This window comes from Elgaria multicarinata, chromosome 1, assembly GCF_023053635.1.
Source record: "Elgaria multicarinata webbii isolate HBS135686 ecotype San Diego chromosome 1, rElgMul1.1.pri, whole genome shotgun sequence".
In the NCBI taxonomy this organism is placed as follows: Eukaryota; Metazoa; Chordata; class Lepidosauria; order Squamata; family Anguidae; genus Elgaria; species Elgaria multicarinata.
Window position 1 is genome coordinate 61,676,085 of NC_086171.1, and position 16,527 is coordinate 61,692,611.

Consider the following 16,527-nt stretch of genomic DNA (forward strand, 5'->3'; position numbering starts at 1 on the left):
AACTCACTTCACCTTTCTGTTCCGTTCCCCCAGATGTTGGAGCATTTTTTGAAGAGGGAATGTGGCTCCGGTATAATTTTTCATCAGCACTAAATAATGTGAAGGACTCAGGAATCAGAACTCTCTTGAGCTCAAAAGAACCAGAGAACACTGTGTCAGATCTAAGCCTGAATAAAGAAGAGCTCAGTTTTAGTTTCAGCACTAACAGGGCCCCCTGTATCCTTCTGTACATCAGTTCCTACTCCCAGGACTACATGGTGGTGCTGGTGAATCCCTCTGGTAAGTGATTTGTTTTTGCTTTCCTTATATGAGAATTTGTCATATGCGCTGGCCTGTCCTAAACACTTTCTAAACTCGTGCAATGGATTGACTGGAAGATACCTCTCTACCAATTAATAGGGTACGTCATTCCAAGCCAGGTTTATCACTAGTTTGGGGTACTGAAAAAGCCTTGGTTACCCAGCTGGATGGGGAATGGACACAGGAATGCAACGTGTGCATGCTCCTGGACCTCTTAGTGGCTTTCAGTACCATCAACTATGGCATCCTTCTGGATTGTCTCACCAGTTTGGGTTTAGGGGGTACACAGCACTGCTCAATGGAATTTTTTTCCTGACAGATTTATGTCTGGCTCCATCTTTTGTTGTTTTTGAGAGGGTTTTAAAAACTTAATTGTTTTCTTTGGCTTTTAATTGTAAGGAATTATTATTAATATTTTGTTTTTGTTGGTTATGTTTTGGATTTGGCTTAGTTTAATTGGTTCATTCTTAAATGTGTTTAAAATTGATTTATGTTTTAATGAACTTTTCCTGTTGATACGGAAGTGTATGTTTTATATTGGAAGCTGCCTTGGGAAGACTGCAGTATTGAAATGTGGCTAAGAAATGCATTAAATAAATAAATTATAAAGAAATCAGGTTATTGTTTAAAATCATTTCAGTCATAAACCTTGCCTGTTTGGAGATATAGAGGTTAGCAACAAACTTCACACATTACATTTTCAGGTAAATAGATTTTACTTTAAATCTGTTTCTAGCAGATACGTCTATTGTAAATTTCTGCTCTAGAGTAGGCACAGGGTCCCAATCCAAAAATTTAAAAACCCTCTACCGCCCCCATCCCAGAATCCTGATCTGAAATGGGGTCCTTGTGCCTACCTTAGAGTAAAAATGAAAAAAAGACATTAGATACTGACTGCTTCAACATTAAGTGTACAGATAAAAGTGTGAATGCAGCAAAAATGTGATTATGAGAACAGGTAACATACAGGTAAAGCACTCAGGGAACCATGACTGGCCACAGCTCCCGGTTGAGTGAACACTTGGTAGTAAACCTGGGTTTGCCTCTATGGAATGTGTGAAAGGAACCTTGAAATTCAACTTATTACAACATAATATGATGTTGACAGGATGCGAAAGCTAAGGGATGAGGAATTTTAAAGGGAAAAAGTCTAGAAAACAGAGATTAAAAAATTAATGAAATTGTTAAATGTTCCTTTCTATAGGAAACTTACAGATTCGATACAACCTTGGAGGTGTGAAAGAGCCATATCATATCAAGGTAGATCACAGGAACGTATCAAATGGACAACCGCACAGTGTTAACATCACACGGACAGGAAAGGCGATAACTGTCCAGGTAAATGTGCAGCAGTGGCTGTTGCAGAGGTTATGATCAGTGCCAGCTTCAGGGGGTTGAGGGCCCTGGAGCAAGACACCCTCAATGGGGACCCTCCCTCAGTGAGTCCGCCTTCTTAGCTCCATTGTCGCCCTGTTATTGCTCCTCCTAGTTTTTCATCCTTGCTACCACTGGCTTGCTTGACAAGCAGAGCGCCAACAAGCAGGTGAGCAGAGGCATCTACTGCTCCTTCCTACCAGCATTGCCTGGGCCAGAGCAAGAGGCAGCAGAATAAGCAGGGGAGGATCTACACAGCGTCCTGAAGACGCTTGCGTGCGCCTCCAGTGCGCCCCGAAACTCCTTGTGTAGATCCTCCCCTATCCTGGCCAGAAGAGGCAGAGGAGGAGGAGGCCCCGCATCGCCCCTCGCGGGACGGGGCGAAAAGTTTCCGGGCTCGGCGGCTTCTTCCACCGAGCTCTCTGACCTTTGGGACACCATCTGCCAGACCCCAGACAGCCCGGGAGAACTTCCCCCAGCGCGGCGGCGGTTGGCAGCGTCTGAAACCACGCGGTGGCGGCGGCGAGACCCCGGCTCCCTGGGAGCCGCCTCTGTTGTGGCTGAGGGAGGGGAGTTCGCCGGGCGGGCCAGGAGACCCTCACCCCAAACCCAGATCGGCAGCATGGCCGAGTGGGAGGAGGAGGTGAAGTTAGGCAAGCAAGGGGCTGGCAACTTGAGGCGGAGCGGGCTGGGGGAACGTGATAACAGCAAGAAGAAGGGCCGCCTCCTCCGCCGCCTCCTCCGTCTCTTCTGGCCAGGTAGGCAGGATCTACACAAGGAGTTTCGGGGCGCACTGGAGGCACACACAAGCGCCTTCAGGATGCTGTGTAGATCCCCTCCTGGTTGCAGTGGTGAAGAGGAAGGGCTCTTCTCAGGGTTTACCCTTGACACCAACCATGGTTACGATGATGGCATTTATACTAGGGATAGTGCATTGTAATACTGGGAACACATGAAATTCATAAGCAGAACGCAGGCAGAAAGTGGGGGAATCTGAGTCATCTATGTATCAAATATACATCATTCCCCCACCCCACCCCTTTTGGCAAGAGAAAGAGGAACGGATTTGGGGAGGTGTTACAACACTGGCCAATAAACAGCCTATTATCTGACTCCAACCAAATCATTTTATAAAGCCAAGAATGCCCTTTGGTAGGAGCTGACCTGCCTTTACAATTGCATCGTTTAGGACTCAGTACCCACACTCATATGGACGCTATAGCTCTAATCAGTTGTTTTTTAAATGGCTTCAGTCTATTAAACTTGCTGTATGGTGGGTTGTTATTGCTCTTGGGCTTGATTTTAACTTTTTATAAATATTGTGTGTTTGGGCTTTTGCCCTGGGTTTTAGGGTCCCCCAATTGTTATTTAGATTAATATTTGAATAGATGGGTTAGTTCAGATACTAGATGCTGGGGACAAAATAAAAAAGGGATGTCTGCCATTGTTACATCTTCCATCAGAGCACACGGTTTTATTTTAAAGATGAAAATCAGAGCAAGAAACCCATGCTGTACACCAGTTTTGTGAGTGCTCAGAGGAGACGGGCGCTCACAGTTTGGTGAGTGATGGAGACGGCACCTTGGTTTGATCCATCACCGCAGTTCTTGTTTCTTTCTTTTCTTTTGTATTTAACAGTTCTTATTATTCTCACAGCAAGGGGAGAGCAACTTATAGCCTCCAGATATTTTGGCCTACAATTCCCTTGCCATCATAATCAATGGCAAATGATAATGAGAGTGGTAGTCCAAAACTTCTGGAGAGCCACAAGTTGCCCACCCTTGTCTTAAAGATTGTAATTTCATGTCCTTGAAAGTCATTTCCATGTCTAAAGAAATCACGTGGGATGGGTTAATACCAATACAAACTACGTAGTGCCTCCAAGTCAGTCTTGGCAATGCTGAGCCCCGCTGGAAGGAGCCATTTCTTATTTAGAGGAAATAAGACATGTATCAACATTTCCTATCTGACAGTTAAACACAGGACTAATTTACAGAAAGACTCTTGAGTTGTGTAGATGTCACCTTTGGAGGGGAAATGAATTTGCTACTCTTTAACTCAAAGCAATTAAGTGTGCGATCCCAGAATCCTCCATCCAGCCTTGCAGGAGTTGTAAGACTTCCCCCCACCCCCGTCTGAACACGCATAGGACTGCACTCTGATAAAAAGTTCCTGCCAACATCACAGCCCAGCCAGAGTTTAGCACTGTTAGTTTATTTATTTATTTATTTATTTATTACATTTTTATACCGCCCAATAGCCGAAGCTCTCTGGGCGGTTCACAAAAATTAAAACCACAATAAAACACCCAACAGGTTAAAAACACAATTACGAAATACAGTATAAAAAGTGCAACCAGGATAAAACCTCACAGCAAAATTGATATAAGATTAAAATACAGAGTTAAAACAGTAATAGTTCTCATTACTTTCAATGGTAGAGTACATTACATCCTTAGAGGAAACAACACAACATTTCCTATTTGACAGGAATATATCCCCATTATAATAAATTAAAATAATTTAATTTTGTTTAATTTTGATTGATTTATGCCTGTAATCAAGAAACTATAATTTATTCATATTAACAATGATGCCTTAAAAAATCAAACTATAATTGAATATCCATTCATAGCATCATTAATGTTCTTATTATTTGTAAGTTTGTTAAAATGCAATATTCTTTGCAAACAACACATCCTCGTAATATTTGCATTTTCAGGAATGCTATTACATTTATTAGAGCGAGCTGCTTCAATACTTTATGGGAGGACAGCAAATCTTCCCTCTTCTAATGGCTTACTCCCTGATGGCCACTAGATGGCACCACACCTTAACTTTTAGAAAGAATCTTATCCTGCCTCACTGTTCAGCAGTTCAGACATTTCCTGCATTAGTTTCCTACATATTGCCTTTTTAGACATCTGAAGACATCCTCAAATGTATAAACTCTGGCTTAAGAAACTACTTGGTTGCCAGTTAGCTTCCACAGTCAATTCAATGTAATGCTGTTAACCATTAAAGTTAACAGCCAATGCTGGCTGGGAGATTCTGGGAGTTGGAGTCCAACAGATCTGGAGACCATTAGGTTTAGGAAGTATAATTGATTACTAGGGGTGTGGATGTAAGCGTAAAAGGGTAGTATGGAAATCAGCTAATATTCTATTTTAAAAAACAGTACTGAACAGAAAGTCTATTTCCAGATGTTTTGACATCAGCTCCCAGTATTCCTGACTATCAGCCATGCTGCAGGAACTTCTGAGAGCTGAAGTCCATCTGGAGATCTACCTTTTCTGCCCCCCCCCCCCCCCCGATATAGAGTTCGAGTTAGTTATAGAGCCTTTCCACTTGGCCATGACCACTCTCCAAAGCATGCCGAAATTCATTTTGGCTTTGAAGCTTACTTCATTTTCTTCACTTTTCATGATCCCCTTCCCAAGTAGGATACTCCTGTGTTACAATGCAGTGTCAAATGCAGGCAATCATCTGATGTGTTCCTTCAGTTTTGTTGTTTTCACTTGTCACACTTCAGGATTATTCTGAACAAATTAATTCTGCAAGAAATCATGGGTCAGGATTCAGTAGATTTCATATACTCAAGAACATTATTATAATTTAATGGACCAAAGCCAGAGTTGAAGGTGTCCAAACCTTGAATTTCTTCCCAATCCCCAAATTTGAGCTGAAAGCCAAACCCCAAAATTCATAGAATCACAGAATCATAGAATAGAATCATAGAATAGTAGAGTTGGAAGGGGCCTATAAGGCCATCGAGTCCAACCCCCTGCTCAATGCAGGAATCCACCCTAAAGCATCCCTGACAGATGTTGTCCAGCTGCCTCTTGAATGCCTCTAGAGGCTAATTCATCCCCCCCAACACACACACATATACAAGATAACAAAATGTGGCATTTTGTCATTTTGATTTATTGCCTCAAATTTGGATGGGTCGAATTCGAACAGTTTTGCAGTCTGTTCAACTCAGATACACCTATCATAGATAAATTCCCTTCATTTGTCAGTTCTGTTACTCACACAGTGGATGCTTAAAAATCAACAAGCATCTTATTGAATATGTAGGCTGGAGGGGGTTTGAGACTGTGACACCCTCTTTTGAAGCCTTCATAGTTGCTTGACCTTGGTTCTCAACGGTGCTAACTGGGGTGAAACAAGAGCATCTGTACACCTCAGTACGGTGGCGTAATCTCCTCAGGGAAGACGCGGTTCGATAGCATTGCATATGTGAACTCTTCTAAAAGCCTGGCTTTGTGGGTTTTGTGTGTTTTTTTCCCAGCTGGACCACTATCCTCCAGAAACACACACCCTGCCAGGACCATCAAGCCTTCAGTTCAGCTCACTGAAGTCACTCTTTCTAGGAAAAGTAATAGGTAAGGATTGGTTTACAAAGTGGTTTGTGTATGGCTGTAACTTTAATCAGTAGATTAATCAACTAATGTTCCCTGATAAAGTGTCCTTTCTTTCTAGTGATGAGTCGAGGCTTTCCTGGCAGTAAATTTATTCTCGCATCCTTCAGTATCTCAGAAGAGCTGCTCTATTGAGGTCACTGTGCATTTAGCTGTTGGGTCAAATTCAGTTTCATTTGATCCAACAGCTAAAAGGGAGGTGATTGACAGTCCTAATTGCTTAAATGAGTTTCTGAAAGAACTAAATAAATCTAGGCACATAGGATTGTGTCAGTTGTCATTTGAGCATTCGATTCTTATTATGGATTCTGCTGTTCAAGTGCAGATTGATGCAGTTCAGGAAGGGCACAGTCATTACTGAAGTTACACAAGTAAGTTATCTGCAACAGGAGATGTGTATCCACAGTAAAAAGAAAGAAAGATGTGTCTGATATGACCTGGATCCTGATTGGGCCTTTTAGAAGCTTCCAGTTGCTGGTACAATGGTGTTGTCATCACTATGTGCCAAGAGCTTTTACACACCTTATATGTTTGAATTGATTGAGGCTGTGTGTTTGTGAAAAGAGAGGAGAGAAAAAGGACTGGGAGGGAATTTTGAGGGACCCTGAAAAAAGAGTGGGTGTGGTTTTTCATGTACAGTGACCATATGAAAAGGAGGACAGGGCTCTTGTATCTTTAACAGTTGTATAGGAAAGGGAATTTCAACAGGTGTCATTTGTATATATGGAGAACCTGGTGAAATTCCCTCTTCATCACGACAGTTAAAGCTGCCAGAGCCCTGCCCTCTTTTGTATCTGGTCAAAAGGGCAGGGCTCCTGCAACTTTAACTGTTGTGATGAAGAGGGAATTTCACCAGGTGCTGCATGCATACAAAATTCCCTTTTGTATTCAACTGTTAAAGATACAGGAGCCCTGTTCTCCTTTTCATGTGGTCACCCCTATTTTCATGTGTTTGCAGTGAGAAGAGAAGGCATACGTGTATATATAAATATATGTGTGCATACATAATGGAAACATGGTGTGTGTGTGTGTGTGTGTGTGTGTGTGTGTGTGTGTGTGTGTGTGTGTGTGTGAGAGAGAGAGAGAGAGAGAGAGAGAGAGAGAGAGAATGTATCTGTGGCTGGTGATCCAGACTCTGAGTGAGAGAGAGAGAAAGATGGGGGGAATGAGCTGGCTGGCAGAGGAGAGAGAAAAAGAGTTTTCCTTCCATTAAAAAGGTTTCCGTTGGTGCTGTGGGTTCAACCATTTTCAAAGTGTCGTATCCTGCTTCATGTAGATCTGGCCCTAAAGCCTGAGAATCTGCTACGGCCTTCAGGTACTTCAGCTGCAGGATAGTTCTGGTGGTATCAGGAAAATCCCCGTTCATATTCTGAAGGCTGCAGCAGGATTCTGAACTTGACAGGATGCAAATCAAGTATATGTTCATTTGCCAGATATCAATAAGGTATAGATATACATGCACATTTCGCAGATATACATGTGATATAGAGAGAGAGATACCTTTCCGCTTTGTTACCTGGGAACAGAACACTGATGCTACTTTTTGAATGTAGAACATGCACAGCTGTGGTCATATTGGACTTAATGGTGACAGCTGCTTATGCCTGTCTCGGTAGAGAGAACTGCTACTTGATAATGTGTTGGGTTTTTTTTTAATTATTTCATGAATAAGAAGCACACACCTTACCAGGGAAGCAATTATCTTTTGCGTAGCCAACTGTCAAAGTGAGGGAAAAGGAAAGAGTGGTGAGGCTACAACATTCTGCTTCTTTTATTTATGAATTTTGTGCTTGCGTCAGACTGCATTTGAAGCATACCCCTAATTCACATCAAAACGTGCATTTTTGATCGTGTGATTCACAGCAAAGTAACTGGAATCACATTGTTACTCCATACTCTATAATTATAATTGTAATTACTACTCTGAGGTTTTTGTGGTTTAAACACATTGCTGAATTACTAAACATTGGTTTATTTTCCACCATAAATTGAAATTCTAATGAATCGAATTCTCTTATTTAATATATTTGCAAGAGAAATAGCAATATCACAACTTTTTGGACTGTCACTGCTTGAAGTCACTCACCAGGGTTAGTGCGACTGTGCCAGTCAGATGTCTGCTACCATGTCTGTCAAATAGTCCACCACAACTTAGTTTTTCTACCATCCCACCAGTCGAGTGCACTTCTGTATGTTGTTCATACGAGTTTGGTATGAAGTTTGTTCCTGCAACGGAGTTCAAGAGCAGCGTGTGTGTGTAATGCGTGTTCTAAAGGATTTTCTAGTAATCAAGATGTGTTGGACTATTTAACAAATTGCACTTGTCTGTTGTCAGGAAAGTTCCTTCATGTGATAAAAGCCAAAAATCTAAGCTGCCTTCCTTTTAAAAAATACTCATGTCTGCCAAATACCCCTTCCATAACAGCAGCACGGCAGGCAACCCATATAGTCCTGGAGCTTTGCCCAGTTGTGTAGTGGAGTCAAGACTGGCAGGGCCCACAGCAATAGTATTTTTTTATTATTAGCAGGGATGCTGACATCATCTGCCACCCCCTCAAGTGTCCCCTGTTCCCTCTGAGCTTTGCTGCAATCCATGCAGTAATATATTGTTTCTTGTTCTAATGTATTTGGGGATGGCTTGGTTTTGAATAGGCAATGAAGACCCACTTAGCTTTGCAAAAGTCCTGCTCCTGGTGATGATTAAAACTGTTAGAACTCTGTGTGTGTGTGTGTGTGTGTGTGTGCGTGCGCGCACATGCACCTTGACTTAATTTTTGCATTTCCCTTGGCAGTTGTGCTATGGGAGCTATCATGATGAGCACCTGTACTTTTTAATTTAACTCCTGCATCACTGGTTGTGCCTGAATACGAAGGGAGCCAGGTCCAGCCCTACAATTAGAGGTAGAAAAGCAGCTGTTAGAGAACAGAGCAATATGTGCCATGTGGTCTGTCTTCACCCTATGAGATATCATGCTCCCCTCAGGGGGTGTGGAAGATGCCGTCCCATCACCAGTGTTGAAATAAGCTTCAACTGCCGGCCGAGTCAGCTTCTGTATGTAGAATGGGGGTGGCTCCATCTCGTCCTTTGCCTCAGCCAGCAAGATATCTTGGATTGGCCTTGCATGGAGCCCTGGCACAGCAGGGAAGAGGTCATCTCCTAACGTTTACACCTCCTAAATCTGCTTCCATGGGCTAAGAGAAGTGCTAACATTGTTTCTATGCATACATGTTATACCTGGCAGCGCTAACATCCTATCTCACTGGATGCTTACTTTCCCTAAGTCAATCTCCCATCCTGGGACCCAACATAAAAATGGGATAGCTAAAAGCTCCGTCACACAGAGGGGAGGGGACACGCTCCCTACCTCGTTTCTCTGCCCGGGTTTTCCTTCCTCAAGTTACTTCCTCTTTCAAGAAGAGGAAGTACACAACGAACACAAGGCCCATTGAGTCCGCTGTTCTAATGGCGCGGCTTCTCCTGCACACAGCAGGAGAGAGCAGCAATTCTGTGTTTAAAAATACAGTGGACCTAATGAGGGGGTATTTTTGTTGCACAAGGAAGGCCAGAAGGCCCGCGGGAGGCAGACGACATCATGCGAGGGACCTGAGCAAACTCCGTGAGCGCCCAGTAATGAGCATGCAATAAAACGCTCGTCGGATGGAGCTTTTAGTATTCCTTCTATCTCCATATGCCCCTTGAGGAACTCTGTTTGCTTCCCTCAGTGACAGGTCCCATGCACGTTGGCATCTCTAAGGATGTTTCATCTTATGCAAGTTGCTGAAACTAATTTAGGAATTGTATCCACTTAAGTTTAACAAGAAATTACTGCTTTTTTTTTCTTTTCATGCAATTTTCTTATTACTCCTATTCACATATCCTGATTCATTTAATTAATGCTTAAATGAGAATCCTGTGAAGTTTATTAAATAATTGGGCTAAGCTACAGGATCAGGTTCACCCACATACCAGCTGCTCATATCTAAGGCTTCTCGTTTACTTATAGGGAGCTGAAGGCCTGTCTCCCCCTCTCCCCAAAACACCACAGGTTTGCATTCCCACATAATTGGACTAAAGTGAAGTAACATGGGTGGTGACAGCTGTTGATTATTTCAGAAGGACGTGCCTCACCGCCTGTTCTACCTCACGAGAAAGATGGGAGAGGGTGCCCCTTCATAACACCCCATCAATTACCATTACATGAGGGAGAGAGATGTATTCAGTCAGACTTTAATTCTTCCCTAGACCCAACAATCATCACTTACATGTGCCCACATGAGTGCCTCCTCTATTCTGGGCTTGAAGGGCATCTTTGGTTGCTCATCAGTGTTTAGTGCTCATGCCTGTGTGGGTTTGAGAGAAATTTCATTGTAGCATACAGCTGGCAAGAAAAGCTACTCCCTGTTGGTTCCCACCTACTGTTACCCATTTCCTTTCTCCCCAGACTGTGGCGAGAGCGCTCCCATGGTTCTGAATTAAGGATTTTTGTTCTTTTCATCCAGTCTGATTCTGAATAGGCTTCTATGAGTCACCCTCCCTCACTGCACACAGAAAGAATAGCATAAAAATGATTTGAGATTCATTTCAAAAATGCTCCATATTGTGTATGAAGGATTATGTGAATGTGAAGATATCTAAATGTCTCCAAAGGTTATTCTTTTAAAACATGGCTGTTAAGAACGTTCACATAAGTTTGGAAAACTTCCCTGGAAAACCAGGGGAGGATCTACACAGCGTCCTGAAGGCGCTTGCGTGCGCCTCCAGTGCGCCCCCAAACTCCTTGTGTAGATCCTCCTCTATCCTGGCCAGAAGAGGCAGAGGAGGAGGAGGAGGCGGCAGCCCCGCATCGCCCCCCGGGGGACGGGGCAAAAAGTTTCCGGGCTAGGCGGCTTCTTCCGCCGAGCTCTCCGACCTTTGGGGCACCATCTGCCAGGCCCCAGACAGCCCGGGAGAACTTTCCCCGGTGCGGTGGTGGTTGGCAGCGACTGAAACCACGCGGCGGCAGCGAGACCCCGGCTCCCTGGGAGCCGCCTCTGTTGGGGCTGAGGGAGGGGAGTTCGCCGGGCAGGCCAGGAGACCCTCGCCCCAAACCCAGATCGGCAGCATGGCCGAGTGGGAGGAGGAGGTGAAGTTAGGCAAGCAAGTAGCTGGCAACGCGAGGCGGAGCGGGCTGGGGGAACGTGATAACAGCAAGAAGGGCCGCCGCCACCGCCTCCTCCTCCGCCTCTTCTGGCCAGGTAGGCAGGATCTACACAAGGAGTTTCGGGGCGCACTGGAGGCGCACGCAAGCACCTTCAGGATGCTGTGTAGATCCCCTCCTGGTGAAATCAAGACGTTAAAGTAATTCTCATAGCCCTTCCAAGATACCAGTATAACCAGTATATTTACTTTGGGGCAAAGAAGGTATGTTGGAATTCTTTGATCCCTTTACGTTTGTTAAAAAGCAGTGGTGGGGTTCCTGAATTAGTTTGCTGCTCAGTCACTGAGGGAGGGAGGGGTTGAGTAGGGCAAAGTTGCTGCCCTTGGGGAAAGCGCTCTAAATTTGGGAAACTATAGGCCACTGTATAGGGTGACCATATGAAAAGGAGGGCAGGGCTCCTGTATCTTTAACAGTTGTATTGAAAAGAGGATTTCAGCAGGTGTCATTTGTATATATGGGGAACCTGGTGAAATTTTCTCTTCATCACACTAGTTAAAGCTGCAGGTGCCCTGCCCTCTTTTAAATCTGGTCACTCTAGTATAGCTCCTGCACTTTAACTGTTGTGAGGAAGAGGGAATTTCACCAGATTCTCCATATATACAAATGACACCTGCTGAAATTCCTTTTTCTATGCAACTGTTAAAGATACAGGAGCCCTGTCCTCCTTTTCATATGGTCACCCTACCACTGTACTTCTAAGAAAACAAAGGGCTGCATTATATACTGCAAAAGACGCTCTGTGGCAAACCAAAAGGAACAGATGTGCCAAGGATAGTTCCTGAGAAAGAGGGTCTTAAATCCTTGATGGGTGAGCAGGTACTAGGCTAGAAGATTGCAAAAACTTACAGGGTTTTCCCTATTGTCAGTCAACGTGCAGCAGGATATTGCCCTCCTTGCATTTATTTGGGTGTGGGGGAGATTGGCTTTGCCTGTCCAGGAGCATTCAGAAGCTAAGCCATTCTCATTTCCATTTCAGTAACGGGTGGATCCTGGTCCTGGCAATCAAGCACCGTTGCCTATAGCTGCTGGCCCTTCTAAGGTATAGGCAGACAAAATGGAAATAGAGGGAATACTTAGGTTCGCCCGAAGCCAGGGCCGGCGCTTCCAGTAGGCGAACAAGGCGGTCGCCAAGAGCGCCAACCCAGAGGGGTGCAGGAAGCGTGTGGTGGCGGTGATGCTCGGGCCCAACCCCGCCCTCTGGCACAGCTGCCAACTTCCATGCGCTTCAGCTGTGTCGCCAGGATGCTTCCCTTCCTGGCCAAGCCGCCGCCAACGCTGCTCTCGTTGTCGCCTTCCCGCCACACCCACCATGCCAGGCAAAGCCCAGCACTCCCGAGGGGCCCAGGTACTGAAGCTATATGGATTTTTCCCCACCCCCACATTAGCATAGTAAAGGAAAAACTGTTTTCATGTGCACTGTGAGCTCCATCAGATAGTGTGGGTTTTTTCCCCCATGCTTCCCTACCTCACTTCTCCATCCTCACTTTTGTTGCTCAATAAACAATGTGCACATGGCCCATTCAGTGGGCTGTTTTCATCAAGCCGCTTCCCTTGCACACAGCAGAAGATAGTGGCAAGTTCCAGCTCGAAGAATAATTCGGATTTACTGGGGTCTTTTTTATCATGGGAAAAAGGCTAGAAGGTGTGGGAGATGCACAGGAGGTAAACAACGTCATGAATAGGACCCGCAAAAATCCATGAGTACCCAGTAATATGCGTGCAATAAAACGCTCATCTGATGACACTCTTTATCACATCTGCTTCTAATACAGCTGTTTCAAGAAGACAAAGGGGGTGTTTGCCAAGGGTATGGATACAAATATACCATCAGCACTGAAAAATCTGACTGGGCCAGATAACTAATGGAGGGAATCATGAGCACCTTCAGGTCTTTAATTCATAAAATAAGCTGTTACAGAGGAGGAGATATCAAGCTATGGTAGAAAATTGTTTCATTTTCTACATAATCAACTAGAATGGCCCAACTAAAATGTTCAAAAATATAATGTGTAGACTCTTTTAAAAATGAAAACTGACAACTGGTTCCTACATAAGTGCCCCAGGGCTGTGTGAGGTCCCTTGTAGGGTCACAACTGGGCTCAGGGGTACCCAACAGATCATGGCAACCCAAAATTTTAACAAACTTTGGGTTGTCAGGAGAAGTCAAGTGGGCTGACTTCCAACTGTTCCCACTGAGCTAAATAACCCACAGATGTCCAAACCCAGAATTGTGGGATGTTGCAGGAGGAACAATCCATACTTGTAATCCATGGTTTGTTCTTCGGTTATAATTATGGGCTGTGCCTCCCTGAACAACCCACAATACCAGGTTAGGATGTCATGGCCAACAACCCTGGGATGAAACTTCCCTTAGTGTAGTTCAGTGGGGGCAGGTAGAGTTAGCACACTTGCTCACTCCTGCTTCATTCACAACAAGCCACGGTTTATGAAACCATGGGTTGTTGCAACATGCGAACCGCGCAACAGTTTGTGTGAACTGGCATCGTAACTTGAGATCCTGAGGCTGTGTTCGCAAATCCTAATGGCTTTGTGTATGAGCCCATTGTTCATTTCACCTCTCTAATGCAGACTCTGTTCACCTCTCTATATTGTCTTGCCATACTTGTGCTCTGCAAAGTGATGGCTATCTCTCTAAATATTTTTATACATTGCCAGCTAAATCTGCTTGGTAGTCACTTGAGGTTTGTAGAATTAGGAATGTGGCCAAACTTCCCCCCCCCCCCCCCCCAAGATAGGATTAGGATCTGAGGCCAAAGTTGTGCCTGGAAGTATGTGTGCCAGGGCAAGAGAAATTGCACTATTTAAAAAAAAAATCTGACCAGGCAAAGAGAAAAAAACAGAGCGACCATTCTGCCATGCCCGGCACAGCCTGGGCATGGGGAGAGGATTGCGGGCAGGGAAAGGGAAGAGACGTGCCCAATTATGATTGGGCAACTGGGTTTGGCGCCACTGGGCTGAGAGGGGTTAATGGCAAGCCAAAAACCAGGCACTTACCCCTCCCAGTTCCACTTTGTTTGCGCAGCTCCGTCCCTCCCTCCCTGTAGGCAGTGTGAGCTTGCTGGTTGCCATTAGGAGGCCGAGTAGGAATATTTTACTCATGTTCTAAATTGGGCATGAGGTTTTTTGACTGCTCCACACTGTAATACAGTCTGGGAGAATAAATAGGTTGATTTGGCACTGCTAGCTAATTTGGTCACATTTCATTACCGGCAGGTAGGAACAGGCATCCAGAGGGATTTTGAATGGTGAGCATTCATAGGCACTGTTGCGGTGACAGGTAATTCCTGAGGGCTCCCAGTGTTGAGCCTTGTGGTCAGGCTGGGAGATAAGGATTACCTCTGAGGCCGACCTTTATCACCCCACCTTGAGCCCAGTGGCCTGGGTTTGGGGGTGACAAGGAAAGGTCTCCCTACCCCCAAAAGGGGGGATGGCCAGTGGGAGGGCGAAAGATGCAGCACCAGCCCACTGGACAAGAATGCTTGCCCGTACTCAGGAAGGTCTGTGAGCAGACCAGGCTGGATGCCCGATAGGATCACCCCCTTTTTACAAATCTTGAATAAAATGTGGCCCCTGTTTAAACTCAAAGTTCTGTGTGTTTTCTCTTTATTCCTTGCGTCTGCCCCGCAATCTGCATTTCTGGAGCTGGATAGCAAGAAGCAACTTTGTGGAGCTGCAAGTGTGCACTGTTAATTTACCAGGACAGATGCTGCATTAAAACTAGGACTGCCTGCTTGTATGCTTGTTTATTTCCCCTGGCTCAACTCTTATGTTTGTATTGTGCCTGAAAAATACAGTGAAATATGGCAATACTGTCAGTCTTCAATATACAAGGAAACTGACTATAAAAGGCCAACCCTGAAACTTCCCATTATTCAGGGAAATGGGAGCATAAAATAATACAAATGGAAAGGCATTAATTCAGACACAGTTTTCTCAAACCATTGTGTTGACCTTCCCCCCACCTTCACAGCCACAGGATTATATCAGCAGTGTGTTTCCTCCGTTCACATAAAACTAGGAGGGTGTCACAACACTAGGAGGAATTACTTGGGGATTTTGTGATCAAGAGATCAAGCAGTCATATTCTGCAACACATCTAGAATCCAGAGAAAAGATTGCTAGATGCAGTTAACTACGTGTTGAGAGCTGCCTTGGTCTGCTTTTGTTTGTTTTTTTAGGGAAAATGGGATAGATTCATCTTCTTTTTTAAAGAAGTGTTACTAAAGTATTTTAGACAAAATGGGGGAAATCTGAGTAGGCTTCAATTGATGAAAGAGCTAAAATAAAGCAAACTTTTGTTTTCTAATCGAGTAGTGGGTCGCTAAGTGTGATAGTTGTCTTTGTTCTCATGTAAGTGCATGTGGCCCTGATTGGACCACAACCCTCCAGGAGAGAGTGTTAAACCTCCCCCCTCTCCTGTTTCCCCCCGAAATTCAACACCCCATATACCCACAGGGGGTTAAACAAAGGGGGGAACTCTCAGTTGAACTTGGGGTGGGGGTGAACCCAGGTGGGGAGAAGGTTTACACTCCCCTACTGGAACGCCATTGTGTTGATCTGAATTAAAGGCTGTGCACACTTAGGGCCTTGCTAGACCTACCTTAAAATCTGGGCGTGTGGAGGGGCCAGCACGCGCTAGAAGTAGCGCGGGCTGTCGCTCCTATCCCCACGACGCGATGGGGTAAAGGAAAGCCCCGTCGCGTCAGCCATTTCGTTTCTTTCTTAAAGGGTCCATGTGCGCAGGAGCGCACCAACGAAAAAAGGTAGGGTGTTTTGTGTTTTTTAAAAAAGTGTTCCCCGCTCCCACCTGCCCCCGATTTTCCCCCAGCCGCAATCCCCCCACCCGCGATCTCCGATCCCCCCATCCCCCTGGCTCCGGTTCCCCCCCATCTCCCCACCCTGCCCTGATGGCCGCAGCACTCTTGTGGAGCGCTGCGCGCCACCTGCCGCTTTTCCCGGCTACTCGCAAGTAAATGCAGTAGTCAGGAAAAGCGGTGGAACAGTCTTCACATGTGTGGTCTTGGGCTCAGCCCGAGACTGCAGGAAATACCGGGCCACAACCAGTACCGGTTATCATGGGCCAAAGAAGAGTTACTCCTGCCTGAGCCCGGGATCCCCTGGACACACAGGGGCCGGCCCAGGGCTCGCACCGGGCTACCCCGTGGCCTAGCAAGGCCCTTAGACAAGGGTAAAGGAAACTATCACACATAG

General features: G+C 45.2%; 1 protein-coding gene across 1 annotated transcript in view; it reads left to right on the forward strand.

The window, feature by feature from the left end:
• CNTNAP2 (contactin associated protein 2) overlaps window positions 1-16,527 on the forward strand; it is a 1,454,514-nt gene that overhangs the window by 1,381,030 nt on the left and 56,957 nt on the right. The window contains exons 19-21 of the mRNA XM_063129070.1: window positions 34-279; window positions 1,505-1,638; window positions 5,968-6,061. Coding sequence (XP_062985140.1) covers window positions 34-279; window positions 1,505-1,638; window positions 5,968-6,061 — 474 coding nt within the window. The remainder of the gene's footprint in view (window positions 1-33; window positions 280-1,504; window positions 1,639-5,967; window positions 6,062-16,527) is intronic.